This window comes from Stylophora pistillata, chromosome 3 (genome assembly GCF_964205215.1).
Source record: "Stylophora pistillata chromosome 3, jaStyPist1.2, whole genome shotgun sequence".
Lineage (NCBI taxonomy): Eukaryota > Metazoa > Cnidaria > Anthozoa > Scleractinia > Pocilloporidae > Stylophora > Stylophora pistillata.
The window spans coordinates 12,476,282-12,496,119 of NC_142521.1; the positions used below are offsets into that span (position 1 = coordinate 12,476,282).

The 19,838-nt window shown below is 39.5% G+C and overlaps 2 protein-coding genes across 3 annotated transcripts; both read right to left on the bottom strand.

Annotated features, from left to right (window-relative positions):
* Positions 1 to 303: 303 nt before the first annotated feature.
* LOC111335250 (uncharacterized) lies at positions 304 to 3,206 on the bottom strand. Its single transcript, XM_022941123.2, has one exon. The coding sequence runs from the start codon at positions 3,125 to 3,127 to the stop codon at positions 2,189 to 2,191; it is 939 nt and encodes a 312-aa protein (XP_022796858.2). The 5' UTR covers positions 3,128 to 3,206; the 3' UTR covers positions 304 to 2,188.
* Positions 3,207 to 16,811: 13,605 nt separating this feature from the next.
* LOC111335234 (uncharacterized) lies at positions 16,812 to 18,857 on the bottom strand. Of its 2 annotated transcripts, none has more exons than XM_022941104.2 (2): positions 18,216 to 18,857; positions 16,812 to 17,660 (listed from the first exon to the last, which is right to left on the bottom strand). In XM_022941104.2, the coding sequence occupies exon 2, from the start codon at positions 17,624 to 17,626 to the stop codon at positions 16,973 to 16,975; it is 654 nt and encodes a 217-aa protein (XP_022796839.1). In that variant the 5' UTR covers positions 17,627 to 17,660; positions 18,216 to 18,857; the 3' UTR covers positions 16,812 to 16,972. The 2 variants fall into 2 exon arrangements, with proteins under 2 accessions (XP_022796839.1, XP_022796838.1); XM_022941103.2 differs by lacking the exon at positions 18,216 to 18,857 and adding an exon at positions 18,044 to 18,180.
* Between the last annotated feature and the right edge of the window lie 981 nt (positions 18,858 to 19,838).

The window sequence follows — 19,838 nt, forward strand, 5'->3', positions numbered from 1 at the left end:
CGAGCGTTAGCCCTTCGTCGGAGCGAATGGAGGAATTGTGGGTTGTGTGTGCTTTTAAAGGCAGAAAATGGATCGAGCTACGTGATTGGTGGGAACATGGCAACGAGAAAAATACGAAACTGAGAAAATATCGGGACCCAAACAATCCATTAAGATCACCGATCACTTCACGTGCACCTCTGCCAATGTAATCTATTGCATAACTTGCACTTATTGCAAAAAGATATACATCGGCGAAACAGGCAGAAGATTAGGTGAACGATTCCGAGAACACCTTCGAGACTTGGAGAATGAATGAATGAATGAATGAATGAAAAACTTTATTTATGTGTCAAATCGATCTAGCCGAGGGTAAGAAACCCTCTACTAATAGGGGACACCTAAACTCAATACAATAAGTTAAAATTCAACTAATTTAACTATTTACAATAGGAGGGGAATGACAAGGACACATCGAAACCAGTCGCTAGACATTTTAATTTACCTAATCATTCTAAGCAACATATGGCAATCTGCGGTCTTTCCTTACACTTAGGTAGTACGGAAGGCCGCAAAACTCTTGAACAAAGGCTCATCTTTAAAACCGGCAGTCTAAATCCCACAGGTATCAACGAAAGCTTTTCATTCCACTAATTTATTCGTGTTTTTCTCGTTGCCATGTTCCCACCAATCACGTAGCTCGATCCATTTTCTGCCTTTAAAAGCACACACAACCCACAATTCCTCTATTCGCTCCGACGAAGGGCTAACGCTCGAAACGTCAGCTTTTATAACCGTAACGGTGGCCAATTTACCATTTCAACTTTGTTGATATATTCAAATTATTCAAAAAGAAACCGCATTAAAGTGCACCTAAACCCAAAATTTTTTTTTCGCTTAACGATATAAGCTTATTTTTTGGAGTATTTCTGTGCAAAAATTTTTTAATTTGCTCAAATCTTTAATTTTCTATGCCCAGTCAAAATACGGAAAATCGGCCGCCATCTTGCCCCACGACCGAGTTTAAAGAAGAATGGCTCTAGCGGGTAATGTGACGTCAAATCGAGAACACGAAAGTCTGCATCTCACACATTTTCACTTGTTTGGGAAGATTGTCGTCGATATTGTCCGAAATATGCCGACTAGGTGTGTTGTATGAAGAATGTATGAAGCGCGATACCCTCTTGCAAATTTCGCACGTTGCTACATCCTTCTACAACACACTTAGTCGGCATATTTTCGGACAATTATCGACTACAACCTTCCCAAACAAGTGAAAATGTGTGAAATGCAGACTTTCGTGTTCTCGATTTGACGTCACATTACCCACTAGAGCCATTCCTCTTTAAACTCGGTCGTGGGGCAAGATGGCGGCCGATTTTCCGTATTTTGACTGGGCATAGAAAATTGAAGATTTGAGCAAATAAAAAATTTTTGCGCAGAAATACTCAAAATAATAAGCTTACTTCGTTAAGCGACAAAAATTTTTTGGGTGTAGGTGCACTTTAAGTACTCTTTGATTTATTATTTATTTAAATGTTCGGTCTTAGTCTCATAAGAATATACATTTTATCCGCAGAGCTTTTAAATTTTCCAATTTTTATCCCTAAACAATACAAAGATATTGAGTATTCACTTTACCCATATTTTTGTACGTAGGCGGAAAAAAGCAAAGCAAGATAAGTTCAAATAAATGGTTAAATTAAATGCCTTAAGTACTTTTCATATCAATCGGTCTCTAGATGTACTAGTTGAAAATGGGAAAAACAAAAGAGCGGCTCTCGATCATGCCTTAATTTGGCTATAATTGATATCACAAATTGTGTCAAGTACAAAAAAAAGCACAGAGTAAAAATAAAAGCTTCGCCTTTGTACCCGTTCCGGTCCTTAAACGCATATCTGGTACAAAATTTGTAAATTAAGCGTGGAATAAAAACATCAGCACCGAAGAGCATGAATATATGGAGAAAAAAAGTAAACAAATGAATAATCGTTTATTTTCGTGTAATTTCCACCAGAAATTTAAAAAATTTCCTTGGGGTCACAAATGATAAATTAGAATGAACGAGCAACCAAGGTTATTCTCTCCAAAGGCAGTGCCATTAAGTAATTTTTCCTTTCAATGAAGGGATGCCACGTCCCGTGTAAGGTGGTCGGAGTTTTAACTTTAAGGAAAAAGACGTTCGAATAAAAAACTGTCTCAGGTGCTTCAAGATGTTTGATTCGAGCAGTTTATCCTCTCAAGCGTCGAGTCGTTGCTGATCTGATTATTTTTTGTAGAGTTAGAAGTTTTTGTCTTTAGAGCAACTAGGTATATAAGCAAGCACATCAGTACCTCTAATGTTCGCATCAACGTCTTCACTACAATCCAAGGCCATATCCTGACAAATCCAGATTTGTTATTCACTCCTGTTGCGCCAAAAGCTGAGTAAACAATTGTTGAGAACATCAACACTCCGCAAAACGAGGCCGAATAAAGCAAACTGACCAATCTTGTGATCTTCATACTCTCGGCAGCCAGAACAGGGCCATACTGAGAGGTTTGGCGAGAAGCTTTCAAGTTGCGCCAAAGTCGTACGGCAGCTGTGGTAAACCCGAACGCAATTAGAAATCCCCAGGCAGCAAACATAACTTGACAAACGACGATCATCGCCTTAGCTTCGTGGAAATGCGCAACGATTAAATCAGACACGATCACATAAATAACATTGACGATGAAAAGTCCAAGGAAAAATCCTCTGTTTTGAAACTTACTGGGAGCAAGGGAAATGCGAGTGCTTTCTAGAACGATCAACAGCACAAAACTAAATGCTGATACAATACACGCAGTTCCGATACCAAACATGACGATGCAGATTACCAGCACTGTTTTAGTTACATCAGGATCTGATTCGTACGGATTCCAAAGCAAGTACGTTGTACGACTTAAGCCGAACGCTAGAAGAAGTAAATTCATAAGGAAGCGCTGATCCTTCCTCATAAAATGCGTTTTTCCCCGTTTGACTAATTCGTACGTGCCGCGAATCACTACCAAAACGTTCAATGCTGTGAACAGATAAACATGAAATGGCCAAGCCAATTTCCAAGTTTTTTTCGCTTCAGGCCAATCTGGAGCAGGCTCGGGCCAAGGTTTCTCGTTTTCAACCATACTGATTAACTTTAACAAGTTCAAAAAAACTTTCTGTTCTTCAATTCTTCTGATGAGTTTATACCTGTCACTTCTCGTCTTGGGCACGAAAGATGATCCTTTTTTAAAGCCTTATTTGACAGGAAGTGTTTCAATTCGCCCGCAGGTGATGTTGGAACAAGGCTTTCATTGGCCGAAACATGTATAATTACTTGTTTCGGTCAGGTTGTAACCTAATCTGGATAGTTCTAAATACTTGTTTAGCAAAGGATGCGTTCCCAAAGTTTTGACTTTATCTTAATAACATCAGCTTTTACATGTTTAGAGGTCGTTTTGTTTTTTTTTTTTCAAAAAAAAAAAATTGAGATATGTATATATTTCAATGCATATCCAATCCTAACATCGAATTCATTCACATGTTAAATTTTTATTTGTATAAGGAGCATGGACACACATGGAATTAGCATAGAACTAATGAACGCCTCTATTTTGAAAAGACGAATACTTTTTTCTTTTCAAATGAATAGACAGCTAAAAAGATAAATAATTAAAAACTTGCCTGCAACTAATATAACAAAGAGTTTTTATTTTGGTGTTCCATAATTTCAAAAGGAATATATCACAGCAAAACGTGGGTATTTATGTCTTGAGACAACGTCTGCATCATCACATTTGTCATTTATTAAAGTCTAATGAATTTCTTAATCAACAGTTTCGGAAAAACTATTTGTCCAGTATTTCTATTCCTAACTTCAAAGTTTAATGCAAAGTATTTTTTCGAGTCATACTTCAATACCAACCACTCTTAAGAGTGAAACGTTATGTAGATAAAAACCAGCAAACAGACCTAACTTTCAAAAGAAAAGTTTGTTTACGCATCGTCACTTGTGTCAGCGAAATTTGAGTTATGGTTTTTTAACAAAGAGGAATAATTAATGATAAAACATGTGTTGGTTTTTGCAAACCATTGCACAGCGCACGTGAACATCTCCACGGCGTGTTTGTGGTACTCAAAATACAACCGGGAGATTTGGTTTCGTATGTACCTCAATCTCGAATTCTCAAGAACAATTTTGTATTAGTCTATTTCCATGAGAATTTATAGCTTCTTTTAGTACACGAGGGGACTCCCGAACAAATGTTTTGGTCAATGGTCGATTTTAGGAACTAAACGACGAACTATCCATTGATTTCCATTTTTCTCTAGCTTCTCGTCGGTTCTGGCATCATCTTATTTTGTTTAAGGAGGCTGGATATAGTTTTTCACTTTTCTGATGCAAGATATTTAAACTAAAATTACAAAGCTTAGCTTTAACGAATCGCGATCACATTTTCCCCTGAAATAAAGATATTATTGAAGAATCACTTTGTTGTAAGTATATTGAAAAATTCGTTGCCATGGCAGCGTTGCTGGCTTGCAATGCTGGGTCCGAAATTAGACTCGACTTGAATTTTCTTAGAAACTGGACAGTGAATTTATTTTAGATTTTGCATGCGTCCTTAAACTGTCTTGGTCTGCTTGACTGTTAAGTTTAAAAAAATTGTCAGAAAGTTTAAGGAAAAGAGGCCTTTTTTAGAATTCATCGTTAACCTTTTTTCTCTCTGACAGAATTTTTTCGCATTTTTGTAAAACACGCACAGAGCCGTTCAAAGTTAACGTGCAAAAAATAAAAAAAATTCATCGAGCGGAAACGGAAATACGTAAGTCCAAAAGTTTCCAATTTCCAAACATTTCGACTCGACAAGATGGGAAATTGCGCATGCGCAACATTTGTGCACGTCACGACACTTGCTACGGACGCCACAAGGTTTTGGACGTCTTCTTCGCCGAACGTCCTTCGCGCTCTTCTAAAGAGCTTTATTTTGCTAAGAGAGGGTCACCTTCTGGGTGGATTGCGCCTGGAAATAGCTGTTGCTCTATTTGCCTTCAAAGTGCTGGATAATTTTGTGCAAAGTATCAGGATGTTTTGTTCCTCCTGGAGCTGGTCGACGCGATGTGGCTACGTTGGCGATTTTGGCGATTTGCTAAGAATGGGGACCAGTGCTTCCTCCCACCGTTGTTGTTAAGGAGGCTCGAAAGGGTTTTCCACAATTAACAGCAAGTGCCAATCAGTAAAAGATATCAGGACTGTCAAACTTATCATCGGGATAATGACTTGACATATCCTTAACACTATGTTAGGGCAATCTTTTAAGGGGGCTCGTTAGGCATCATATGTTGCCATGGCAACAGTACAGTAGTGCTGAAAGACCTTCTAAAACTCAGTTTTTGAAAGATATCTCAAAAACCAAGTCGGTGACCTAGTTTTTTTTTCAAATTTATTTAACATCATCACATTCTCTATCTGTCTACGTGATATAAAAAAAAACTAAGTGGTAGAACTTGAATTATGTCGGAAAATGCTGTTTTAAAATGTAAAAAATTTTCCACTCAATAAATTTTTTTTTAATTTTCTTCAGGAATGCGTAATGATGAAAATAATTTGTACACAAAAAATCAGGGTAGGTCACCGAACTAATTTTCGAGATATTAGTTCATCAATTTAGCAAGCTTTATTTCCGGTTTTTACAATTTTAGCTCGCACTTTTAAATCCGGTCACGCGCTTTAAACGATACCGCTGACTCCAGGGCTGATTTTCGCGAGGATGAGTCCGTGTCCGCGCGATTATTCGGTGGATGCCATCAGCGCGGAAAAGATCGTACATCCTGAAGATGGATTCACATTGTTTCGTGATTTTCCACATTCCTGAAAAATAAGTCATCATTTGAGCGACTCAGACTGCTTACCGTTACGACAGGTGGAAATGTAAGAACATTCCGGAGAGAATTCTCTTGCGGAATTCGATATATGATGACAAGTTGATTTTGAAGGTGGCGCCAATGCCAGTACAACATTGAGGCCGCTAATTTTGAGTTTCTCGTGCAGAGATTGTAGTGTAACATGAGACAAACCAGCCTCCGCCAGCTTCTGGACTATTTTTGTCGAAAGATGAAGCTTTCCATCGGACGTCTGTATGGTATCCTGTCGTTGTTCCGTGAAGATGGCTTGATCGAAGGCCTCATTCGGCGATGCACATTTGCCATGATTGACAGTATAATTGTTTGTGTGCAATTTGAAGTGGAGGAGTGAAAACAATTTGGAGTTAAAATAATTTGCTTTGAAGTCTTCCAGATTGTCATGAGCGCCAAACTAAGCGGAAATCAGGGTTTTATATACAACAGTAATTTGTTGGTCATCACAGATTTCGCGAATTTCTCTATTCTTCAAGGTACTAGAGGTATGAACATGCCTTGGCTTCATTTTCCTTTTTTTCTCTTTGCCACTGTCATGGCCGTGAACTTTCATTATTCCGTTTTAAATGGAAAACAAAACAAATTTTGCAATGCTTTCTTAACAAATGCGAGTTTGCATTTTCGTGGTTGTAATTTACAGTTTATCGAGTGAAATATCAACAATCTTTCTCACAAGTTTAAGATGAATATTTTGTTTTAATTTTACCGTTTCTGGTTGAATTAGAATCAAAGTCTCATCTACATTTTTACGATCTCTTGTTTACTGAAAATTATGTTTGGTTTTTTTTTTTTATGGCAACATTTACACTTCTCCATTTCCGTTCATAAAAAATACAGTCAATGTTTACCATCCTGGATCCAACAATGATTTCATTTTCCTTTCCATCTTCCGGTGAGTTGTTCAGGAAAGTTCTCGGTCATTTCATTTTATTAGGAATCAAATTCAATGCGAAGCAAATCGTAGCACTCAGAGGTATCCACTTAAATTTTTCGCGGAACAAAGTACGACGTACCGAATACACTCGTCGCGACTTTATTGATGGGGTGTTGACTTCACCTTCCTCCTTTAGCTCGTTAAATAAACTTTTTTTGACCACTTTCGGAAAAAGTCCTGCCATCCAAACATTTTCCAACCTACTTTCAAGAAGTAACTTTCCATTTTTGTTTCTCAAACAGCCAATTCCGCTGGAAACAATAGAGGGACCCGGCAATTTTGAAACGCTCATGGCGGCCATGTTTGTTTACAACTCGGCCGCGGATCTGATCGCGCGCGCCATCGTTTATTTCTCTCGCGAGTAATTTGCTTGGGTGTATCTTGGAATTCATTCTCCGCGCGGTCAAAAAAATCCTTTCGAGCCTCCTTAAGTCATCGTAACACAGACCGCGGCAAGAGTACCATATAACCCCATACATTAATAATGCATTCAGTCTTTGTTCAATGAAAACAATAGCGATAACAATAGAACTCCGCAGAGACTAGTAGTCTTTGAGAGTTTACATGCGTAACTTCGTGGCGTCCGTCAAGAAAGTCCATGTCTACGAAAGCGAAGGAAGCGGATTTTACATGCTGTTGTTTACAATGTCAGCACTTGTTAGCTGCAACGGGGATTGAAAGAGGACACAGTGGAGGGCACGTACATCTTCCAAAGCATCCTGTGCGTTGAAATCTTCATAAAAAACAGCTTGATACACAGAAGGGAGATTGCTTTTACATGGTTTTCCGTCAGGATTGAGAAGAGCGTTATCACCTTTAGCGATTTTTTTGACAAGTGTAAGGCTATCGGCGAAAAACACATTTTCTTCGACGATAATGTTTCTTTATTTGAATTTCTAGCACATCGTAGGAGTGTAGGAGTGTCGAACACAGAAGAATTATGGCCAATTAAAACGGTGTGACAATGCGTACTGCTGGAAAGGAAAGTGGCAAAAGATTGAAGACATTCGCTCAGGAGTGTACTGGAACATTCTCTTCGAGCAAAGTTCTCTCACCATTCACAGTTTTGACAGTGACTTGTTTACACGAGTAGCGTAGCTGCTGATATTGCATGTAGGTAGCACCTATTTAGTGTTCCGGAAACCAGCCACGATATCGGAAAATAGCTCCGACGATCGCGATCGTGTTTGCGGCTGGATTCACGCGTATTTTGGTCACTTGAGAGTGTTGGAGCTTTCCGTTTTTGAAACACTCTGCTAATAAAGTTAGAAGAAAGTGTAGGTAGCCTACCTAGAGGCGTAAAACATGGTCTACTAGGCAGATGATAAAATGATTCTCGCCTAAGCGCGGCGGCCATGTTTATTTCTTTGTGTTTTTGTTTTTTTTTTTGCAACTTTTAAAAGTCCCGGGTAAATTAGAACCCAGTCTGCACGCGCCAAAGAAACTATATCCAGCCTCCCATAGTTCAATATGGTCCGTCCATGAAAGTCAAAGCACTCCAAAGTAAAAGTGAGGCAAAACATAATCTTCTGACTGCATTTCATTGTTGCTAACGACACCTTGAAGTTTGTTTAAGTTCGCCGTGATCATTTAAACTACAAAAGGAAAATTTTTTCCCAATGCATCAACACCACGGTAATTGACAAAACAAAAAGTAACTTTAGAGCTAATACCTAACAAAGTAAGCATACATGGAGGAAGTTCAGTCTCTTCACCTAATTCTCTCTTGTCCAAAATACGACAAATAATCTTCTTTCGGCAAGTTTTTTCGGCGTCTTTTTGGTGTTTAAAATAGTTTTGAGATGAGGGTTTTTAAGCTGACAGGAGCAGCCTGAAGTTTGCCTTTTTCACAGCATATTCTAGGCACCTCACTTGGCCCAGCCACGACAATAATTTGGCCGTGAAATGCAAGGAAGGGCTGGCCCCTTTTCACAAGACTTCAGTCAGGCTTTAAGTACTAGAACAGGAAGAATAACACTGAGTTTGATGTAATGATGTCTTGTGTGAGATAACTGGCTTTTGCGGCAAACATTCGGCGTACTCGTGAAACGCATCTTTTCTTTCCATTTCAGGAGCTGCAATACCAGATTTGACAAGTAAATTTTCGATAAATGGATAGACCACTTAGACGTGTAGTGACATCTGTCGGTTGAGAAGGTATAAACCGCATTGACTTTTTGAGAATTTCACCAATTTCTCTTTGCTTTCAAAATAATGTCGCCTTTCTGATCTGAAAAATGATCATAACTACCACTTGATTATCCCTTTGTTCAAATCATGATTAGGATCTGGGCACGAGATTATGTAAACCTAGTCTTCTACCCAGACCTTTCACGGCCAAGCGGTTGTAAGTTTCAGTTACAGCTACAAGGTGTACCCCAAGGGGGTTGACGGAGCCTCATTCAACGCATGAACACAAATCAGGTGACTTATGATGGATTGATTGATGTTCATGGTTACTGACTGTAAAATACTTCATTTTCGAGGTGATTTTTTAACTAGCGTTTCTAATTTTAGAAGCTGGGCTTGAGCTTGGACCCAGACTCCCTTGCCCGTTCATAACCTTTCTTTTTGTCCGAGGCTACCACCCGCGACTTGTTTTAAAACGGCAACCCGGGGTTGATTGGACAAATAATTGACCTCAAGGAGCGTCACCATGTATGAGAATGAAGTAGACAATAAAATAGTAATGGTTAGGCTTCTCAGCGTAGTGGCTTTATCATATAAAGGGCAAAATCACTGAATTGTGATTGGTCAAGACAGAGGGCATTTTTTTCTTAATTTTTTTCTTAATTAATTTTGCCCCGGGCAAAATTAATTGAAAATAATTGGCTGAAAATCGCTTAACAACGGCTGCCAAGGTAAAGAAATTTCTGTTTGTTTTGTAACGATGGCGTCACGTTTTGCGCGAGATCAGTAAGAAAACATTTTGCCCCTTATATTATAAACAAGTAATCACATGGTTCCTCGTAAAATTAAGGATTAATATCACTTGTGTTTTCGGAAGTTGCAGAAATTGCCCTCGTCGCTGCGCGACTCGGGAAATTTCGGTAAATTCCGAAAACACGCGTGATATTAATCCTTAATTTTACTCGGCCCCATGCGATTACCTATACTTATATTATTAGAGAATTGAATGCAACTGACAAAATTAAAAGAAAAATGCTTCAAGGAAAAGGACGGGTCAGAAGGGACCTATTTCAAAAGAAAGCGTGTCTCGTGGAAATGAAAATAATGAATCAAGCCAAAACGAAAATAGAAATATCATTCTCCGCCAAAATATAGTTACCAACTAACCTTTTAGAAGCTACATGGTGTACCCTAACCACAATTTCGTTAAAGGTCACCTGTCAGTATACAACAGCCACATGAAGCTTTGAAGGATGTGCGAATCTAAATTAACCTCATTTCAAAATTAACCTTTGAAGTGTCTTAATGACTCATTTGTTTCAGTGGTTATTAATTTGCTCGTGGGGGGCATAATTAATCTGCAGGAAAAACTTTTCCAATCCTTTCAACCGCACTCCTATTAATGATTGCAGAGAATTTTTGGCCTATATTTCATGTTGAACGTGACAGCTCTAAGTCGTTCCTTTGCCTTTAGCAGGAGTTTCAAAAACTTTTTCCCTAAGCGCACTCGGACGACGGTGCGATAAAACTTGACGGCTGTGCCATAAGTCAAACCCAGTCACAAAAACCTGCTTGCAGGCTCAGCAAACAAATCTTTAAAATGAGGAATCTTTTAAAGCGGCAATCTTTAAAAAGGGGAGTCTTTACAAGCAGAAACCTTTAAAATAATAATAACAATAATAATAATAATTATATGTTTATATTGCGCAAATTAACATGTGGATATGATCAAATGCGCATCACAACACTTTTCGGGGGACTTTGGCCGGACTGCATCAGCAGTTTACAAACAATCGAAGGAAACTTATTTGAAGATGCCCCCTCCCCCCCAATTCCCTGTAAACAGGCCAGACCACATTACAGTAATCTCGTGAGTGGGTTCTTTAACGTCCCCTGCCTAACCAAATTAACTAATTAATAGATGCAGGAGACGGGACCTACGGTTTATTCGTCCTTATCCGAGAAGACTAGAATGTCCATCCATTTCTTGATATTATAGAAAGGTAGCGCATTCTCCTCAGTTATTTTAAGATCTTGAGCGTTGGTCCGGCCGAGAATCTTAAATAATCCGAAAATAGAGAATCTTAAAAGCGGGAATCTTTAAAACAGGAAATCTTTAAAAGCGGGAATCTTTAAAATGGAGAATCTTTAAGAGTGGGATTCTTTAAACCGGGAAATCTATGAAAGCGGGAGTCTTTCAAACGAGAAATCTTTAAAAGCGGGAATCTTTAACTGATTGAGGGAATCTTTAAAGGTGGAATCTTTAAAATCGGGAAATCTTTAAAAGCGGGAATCTTTAAAACGGGGAATCTTTAAATGTGGGAATCTTTAAAATGGAGAATCTTTAAATGCGAGAATTCTTTAAAACGAGGAATCTTTAAAACGGGGAATCTTTAAATGTGGGAATCTTTAAAATGGGGAATCTTTAAATGCGGGAATCTTTAAAACGGGGAATCTTTAAAACGGGGAATCTTTAAAACGGGGAATCTTTAAAACGGGGAATCTTTAAAAGTGGGGAATCTAAAAAGCGATAATCTTTAAAACGGGGAATCTTTAAAATGCAGAATCTTTAAAAGCGGGAATCTTTAAAGATGTAATTTTTTTGGCGGATGGCAGTGGCACTCGATTGTTTGTTTTTATTTGCCTGAATGGTAAGTCAGTTATCAGCCCTATAAGCAATTATGATTGAATACTCTGATCTACACCATTTTCTGGTATTTTCCTCAGGGTTCAAAATAACAGCCGGCTGCCGGCGGCAGCCGGAACTGTTTGCACACTCTGCTGGAGGTTTTTTTACCAAAGACCTAGAATTTCAAAGAAAATATTATGTTCCGTATATGTGCATGATCCTTCGCAGTAAAGCACTATTTAAGCAATAGTGAAAATCAGACATGAAAAAAATTCAGGCCTGTACGGGAGTCGAACCACTGACCTCTGCGATACCAGTGCAGCGCTCTACCAATTGAGCTAACAGGCCAACTGGGAGCAGGCCATCAAATTAATTCGACATAAACCCGTAGATGATAAATCAAACAACAAACATACGAAATACATATATATGAACTGCGGTTATGAAACGTATATGTGCACGATCCTTCGCAGTAAAGCACTATTTAAGCAATAGTGAAAATCACTATTGCTTAAAATCACTATTGCAATCACTATTGATTTTTACTATTGCTTAAATAGTGCTTTACTGCGAAGGATCGTGCACATATACGTTTCATAACCGCAGTTCATATATATGTATTTCATATGTTTGTTGTTTGATTTATCATCTACGGGTTTATGTCTACTTAATTTGATGGCCTGCTCCCAGTTGGCTTGTTAGCTCAATTGGTAGAGCGCTGCACTAGTATCGCAGAGGTCAGTGGTTCGACTCCCGTACAGGCCTGAATTTTTTTCAGGTCTGATTTTCACTACTGCTTAAATACTGCTTTACTGCGAAGGATCGTGCACATATACGTTTCATAACCGCAGTTCATATATATGTATTTCATATGTTTGTTGTTAAAATATTATGCTCGTTGATCGTCCAAACTAAAGTAAAAGTCGCTGTCATGTAATGGTGAACATTTCATTTCAGACAATTTAGGCCCAGTTCAAACGTCGAATTTCACATGTACCGAACTTAACTCCCATTTTAGTCGACTAAAATAGTTAAATACGGCATTTGATTCAAACGTCGAATTTAACTCTGTCGAATTTAACTCCGTTCGCTGTCAATGTTCCCAGGCGCATTACTTATTTGCTTGACGAAAACTGCTATGGAGCGTTTGCTTAATTGCTTTATTGACGCTTTTGTTTTGCTGTTTGTTTTTGCTTCGTCGTCTTGGCTTTTCGTCATGAAACTTTGAGTTGATTCAAGTTCCATCATTTCATTGAAACACGACCCACAATATGCCACAGAAATTCTTACTTTCCACTCAGGAGTGCCCTCTTAGTTTTCAAAAACCGAACACCTCATACAAAAGTAATTACCGCACGTCAAACAACTATATTTTGTCTTTGCAAAGCAAGAACTACAGATTCCTTCGTCTCCCGCCATTTTTTTGTGCTGTTGTTCCGATACTAAATATTCGATACCAGGGATACCGAGGTCGGATCGAAAATTATCGATACTAGCCAAGAGTATCATTCTTTCGATACTGCACGTGACCTACCAACGCTTTAATCTCCCGCAACTAACCGCTGATAAGTAGCCGAAGGGCTCGAGATCATGCAAAGTGACGTGCGCATTTGTGTGCAATGTAGGATTGCCGCAAGTGTAGTACAACATTTCACTGTGAAATAGGACCCGATTTTATAAACTGTAAATGTAACGTCACTCCGGCAGTACAAGGGCAACAAAATCGCAACTCACAACAATCTACGCATTACAAGGACAGATCTGGAGTAACAATAATGAGTTGCAAACTACTATGACTGCTTACGAAAGAAAAACCTCGAGCAAGAAAAGCATTAGATAGTTCTAAAGTATGGCACCTCTGCGAGTGGTCCTGTATACCAGGGAATCTCTGATGTATCGAGTATTGAAGCGCAGGATCCAGAATGAGTCGGGCACCCATGTTGAGTAATTATCAGTGGCGCGTGCAGTGACTGATAACCTTTTATCGTACGCCTTATGATCATAAATGCTAGTGAAAGTTGCAGATTGCTTAATATAGGCCGTTTTCACACTAGAGGACGGAAAAATCGTCTGGACGGACAAATCGTCTTAGACGAACAAATCGTGTGATGTGAAAACGGGACGAACAAATTTTTCGACGAACAAATCGTCTGATATTTGGCCGTCTGGAAAGACGATTTTTTGAAGACGATTTGCCGTCGAGACGAACAAGTCGACGACAGTACGACTTAAATTCATATCAGACGGTGAAATGTTCGATTTTCCCGCCGCGAGGAAATGGGACTAGCAACAGAGCGAGGTTTTATGGGAAGTTTCAACATGGCGGCAGCCATTTTGCTTTACAACACGACCTAGTGTCAGTTCTCTTTGCGCTCATAAGACGGACAACTTTTCGGCTTATGGCCTTCTCGAATTCAAATTCGACGAACAAATGCCAGACGATTTGTCCGTCCAGGCGATCTGTCCGTCCTCTAGTGTGAAAACGGCCATAATAGTAAGTAGAAGGATTGTACCACTGCGGTGTTCTTCATTTCCTTGGGAAAATTAAAATGAGTCCCAGTAAATTGAAATTTTTTACTTGTTTGACTGTCTTGTTGATGCTATTATAGAGAACTTAACAGAAAACCATGCGAAAGTGCCTTAATTTAGTCAATCATATCATGTGACTTATTATGTATTTTAATGACGTCACAGTATCGGTATCGATATCGATATCGAAGAAAAAAGTAAATATCGTACTCGGTATCGTATCGATTCGAAAAAGCCGTATCGGCCCATCCTTACTGTTTTGGCTTTTTCGCGCGTGACATTCACAGAATTCCAGGGGAGTTGTGGGTAATACATGAATCATAATAATAGTCCATTTTACAGTTGTGTGCTTGGTTGCCAAGCCTTTGAACGGGAGTGAGGCTAGAGATGACCTTGTTATGATACAAACCTTGCTGCCTTTCAAATGTAAATCACTTTGTTATCATGCTAACTAGATACAGGTCTCTATCACAACAAGGTCATCTTTAGCCTCACTCTGAATCAAAGGCCTGGCAACTAAGTACACAACTGTAAAATGGCCTATTTCCTGTAATTCATGCATTAAGTTCGGCACATGTGAGATGCAACGTTTGAATCAAAAGTCGAACCTAAGTCGAATCTTCGACTGTTTCAGTCGCAGATACGGCGAAAGTCGCATTTAATTTAAAACAGTCGAATTTAATTAATTCAAACGTCGCACTTCACATGCATTTAACTCTCGCATTAAGTTCGGCACGTGAAATTAGACGTTTGAACCGGGCCTGAGTGTGGTCAGAATAAGTTCTGGACATGTCAAATAAGAAGAAATTTGTTTTTGATGCACTAGATAGGAACTAAGCGTCTCACCGGATGATTATCAGTGAAGGACTGTAAAATAATAACTGTGCTAAAGCAGATTGATTGCGCTTTAGTGAGAGGACTTCATTACCGCTTAGTGTTGTTGAAATAAAGACTGAAAGTTCCCTTTGTGCCTGTTACTCTCTTTTCATCAGAAGGAGTGGGGTAGGCGCAGAGTCACCCTCGCTTCGCGGGTTAAATCCAGCTTATTGGCAAATTCAATGAACACGCTTTGCTTATCCCATACAGAGCCGGCTCACCTCTGAATGGCTTGTGTTTCGTTCTTTTTTTTGTGTCTTCCCCTCCCCCCTTCCTCCTGAAGGCCATTAAGTTTGCTTTCTAATGCAACGAAATGCCCCAGCGTCAGTTGAAACTAAAGGCGCGGAAAAGTTAAGGGGTTAACGCCACCATTGTTGTGGAATTTTTCAAGGCTATCTTTAAAATATGGAACAGGGTACGGGGAACGGGGGATGGAGAATCTTTAAAACGAGGAAATGAAACCACCGTTATTCCTCTCTCCCCAAAACAGCACGAGGCCTGAGAAGTTCAGATGGCAATAGCGTCTATCTCGAGCCAGACCACTATCTACTTTACTTACTCATCCATCTATGCTTTATTTCATTAACTGAATGGTTAACAAAGAAGTTACTAAAATCTGCCTTATTCCCATCATGTGGCCTCGAAGCTTGGTTGGTAGTAGCGCTTTAATGGTATCTGAGGTTATTTAAGAATAGCCCATTTCCTAATTACCCATGGCCTCATTTTCAAAACGAGTCCTGGTGCTCATCCTTTCATATGATAATAAGTTTCCATTCACATGCAAATTAAACTCATCTTCATTCTCTCCGACGAAGGGCTAACGCTCGAAACGTCAGCTTTTGTAACCGTTATGGTGGCCAATTTACCATTTCAACTTTGTTGATATATCCAAATAATTTCGTTACTCCCACCGACGCAGCTCCAAACAGTTTCTTTCGAAACTATCAGCCTTTATTCACAGGAATGGTTGAGCACCAGGCCTCGTTATGAAAAAGGGGCCAAGGGTAATTCGGAAATGGGCTATTAAGAGGCAGGATTTGGATCATAATTCGACCAGGCTTGTTTTCCTGCAGTTTCTCGATTTTTTTTTTCTGTTATTATCCACGTTGCATGATTTATTTCATTTGAATAATTTTTCTGGAAGGCATCATTTCTATTCTGATGATTCTTTGGGCTTGAATTTTCAACAGATTTCCTACTTATCCTTACCACATCATGGTTTAATAAAACCGATTTATTTCTCTTAGTTTTTCTGACCCGGGAAGCAGACTCGTTTTCCTGCCGATGGGACATTAATTCATGACTCAACGTGACACTTGACCTCAGCCGCTCTTTTAAGAAGTTTTCTTTGTGTCTCACTTAAAAAAAAAACGTTTGCCTTATGCGACGTCATTTAGCCCTTCCTTACGTCCATAATCCATACGGGTAAACATGTTCGCGATAACACTGACCATGATCGATTTTGAGGGCCTCTATCAGAAAGTTCCACTAAACGCTAATGATTCCCATAGGGTTTAGAATTGACAAAGGTTGCGATATCTCAGCCGAATATCGTTAAACTATCTCTCCATTACAGCGAATTAACCACGCATGGCGCACTTTGAATAGCTTAGAATCTGCCAAAGCGTGCATCTCTCGTGAATGACAGCAGAATGTATTGATTCGCCTATCTTCGCGTTAACTTTGATACACACTACCGTTAAAGGAAATGTCCTCTTTGTTGTGAGGCTTGAGAAAAGCGCGCCACCAAGGCTATGAGTGGAAGGTTTTATATTTGTTGAGTTAGACGAGAAAAAAAATTATTTTCGGAAAATGCAGCTAGAATATTTTTATTGAACTCAGAAGAGGCCGACGTCAAATTAATTAACTTTTGATACTGTTCCTCTTCTATTTGTGGTCAAAAACGAAATTTTCTACATAGTAGATATGTATACCCCTCTTGTCTTTCAGCTGTCTTAAACATGCGAGTAAAACTCATACCAAAGACTCTGGAACAGATTCGTCCTTCATCAAAGAACTAAATCGCGTTACGAATTGTCTAAGTAGTTTATCGTTACCCATTTCGATGGCCATCTGAAATGGTGTTAAACCATCGAGTGTCTCGGCGAAAGGGTCACAGTTCGCTTTTAACAACAAATCAACACATTTCCTTTTCTTTCCACAAACTGCCGCATGCAGTGGCGTCCAACCATCATCGTCTGAGAGGTTTACCTTTGCACCTTTTTCTAGAAGGTATCTGACACATTCGAGGCTTCCTTCATATGAAGCCCCGTGTAAAGCCGTGGCACCCTCAGCCGGATTAGTCGCGTTCATATCAGCCATGCCTGACTCGATCAACATTTTCACTTCGTCTAAATCGTTTGTAGTCGCGGCGTAATACAGTCGTATGTCTGGATGGAAGCTGACACTACGTGGGCGACTGTATTTTCTTTTGCACGCGTCTTTCTCCTCAGTGGAGTTTTCTCGAATAAAGGTGCGGTTTTCCAGAGGTATTTCCGGCGTAGAAGCTGCTCTTGAAATAACAGAAGTTTTCGGATACAAGGACGATCCTGGTGGGAAAACATTAGCGTCAGTCTCTGAAAGAAGTTGTCTTCTTTTACTCTGCTGTGATATCATATTTTCTGCCATGCCTCTCCGCTGTGTTTTGGCCAATTCCTTTGATCTGATCATAGAGAGAACCTTCTTCAAAATGCTATCGATCGGATTAAAAAACCGTTCGTTCGATCGCTACTTTAGATGTAATCTTGAAAAGTACTTTGACAATAACATTGTCTCGCTCCCGTTAAGGTCGTTGATATTGTGATGTTGAACGATCTGCGTGTGTGAACCTTAAACGAACCGGAAAAAATATTCTTCTGCCCAAGCGTGGAAAACCTCACAGTGCGTCAAAGAGGCTCTTTCAATAACTTTTCTGTTGTCTTTTTACGGCAGGGATCCAAAATGAAAAGGCCAAGGGCTACGTCTAATTGTTTGTAGAACCGCTTTACTAATCTAAGATTGCTGCTAAAATAACAATATTGTTTTGATAATCAACACCAGCCTTACCTCTGAAGGGATAATTTATCCTCCGTAAAGATATGAGTTTACTTATTTCGGAAAACTTATAGAGAAGTCTTTAATACCTTGGCTTATTCTTAATACGGCGACTTGACACCAGCAATTGTTACATGATCTAAAATGTAATTCGGCAGCTTAATTTTGACAAGTTTACCATTACCTTTTAAGAGTAGTCCTTTGTTCTGGCGTGACGAAACGGCGCGGAGTTTTTCTCGTGACCTAGCGAAAAACTTGTAGGATAAAGCCTATCGCAGAAAACCACGGTTCATTTCATTTTTGATATAAAACAAAACAAAACAAAATGAACATAGGCCCTTTCTATGTAGTAAGAGTTTTGCCTTGGCACCCTTGCGATCTTCAGACGGCTTAAGGGATCACTAAGCTCTTAGCGTGATTTTTTTCCTTCTCGAGAGTTTGATCTCTACAAAACGAAGTAATTGACCATTACATCAACACGGATTTCCGGCGATCGTTTAATCCAAGATGTGTCTTGACATGTCTGAACGACAGAAAAAATAATCCAGGCAAAAATAAATTATCCAGAGAGTAACTCTTACATAAAGGCTTGAGGAGTTTTTGAAAACGATCATCAATTCATATTCCCACTTGGCTCAGCCAATACCCCCCAGGCTGTTGAGGTCGTCATGCGATAATTTCCGCTAGCAGCTTTGCTTGTTCTGCGAGGGAACTGGGACACCTAGATCGCGCTTTTCCGCGCGATTTTAGAGAGCATTAATTTACGCGAAACGTGAACGGCAAGATTGACCACGTGACCTTGTTTTTCCCGTCATTTTATTACGTTTGCCGGTCGCGCTTTGCCGTTTCTGCGTGAAGGTAACCTGTTTCGCGTTTGCCACGTACGTAAAATTTTGTTCAATTTTTCTCTCACAGAGTAGAAGTTAAGTAAGTCATACAAGGGCGCCTCCAAATTCACCATGACGTGCGCTCACGCGAAGCTAAAGCAACAAGGTTCACGCTATCTTACGTGAAACGTGAAAGGACAAGCTGACGTTTGCCGTTTCGCATAAACGCGGTACTAAATCTCTCTTTTGACACAAAAAGCCACGCCCGCGCAAATATGCTTTCCCTGTCAACGTTCTTCACTAATTGCGCCGCTTGATCAATATAGGAACAATTTAAAGATAAAATTTAATCCTACTTGGATTTCGTATTTAGTTCAAACAATTGCTCCATGTGAATCGAGGACGTTCACCAGTCGGCCTTTCAAAATTGATGGTTTGCACAATTCCTTTATTTTTTTTAAATTTTCCCTATTGCTCTATTTTGTCAGTGAGAGCTCAATATTAGACGTTTTCGTGAACCAACCGTCTAATTCGCTCGTCATAAATGTTTCTTGGTTTCCTTTGTCGGCTTAATTATCCTCTTTTACCTTCTTCTTTGTAAGAATTGGAAGGGCTGTATTCATCGGGCGTCACAGAAGTTTTATGTCTACCTCCAAAGCTGTCGTTTCTCTATACTCCAATTTTGAAGGTCAATGAATCGAAGAGCCTCGTTCTCAAGTTATGCACGGACGCGCAGAAGGTACCATTTCAAATGGAAGTGTGACTGCCCTTTAAAAAGGTTGCGGGACATAGATCGCTATTATTATAACAGGAAAGTAGTTGGAAAAAGAGAGAGAGATTTCACACCGTACCTCACAAAGCATTTTTTCCCACAGCAGACAAGTCGCTAATTAGGGTAATCTGCCCTGCTCGACTGACAAAATTGGGGTCTAAAAGAGTCTATTTAACCAAATGGTCATGTGATCGCTTTACCTTTAAAT

Excerpts from the sequence above, each read along its gene's own strand:
- LOC111335250 (XM_022941123.2), bottom strand. The coding sequence starts at position 3,127 with ATGGTTGAAAACGAGAAACCTTGGCCCGAGCCTGCTCCAGATTGGCCT.
- LOC111335234 (XM_022941104.2), bottom strand. The coding sequence starts at position 17,626 with ATGGCAGAAAATATGATATCACAGCAGAGTAAAAGAAGACAACTTCTT.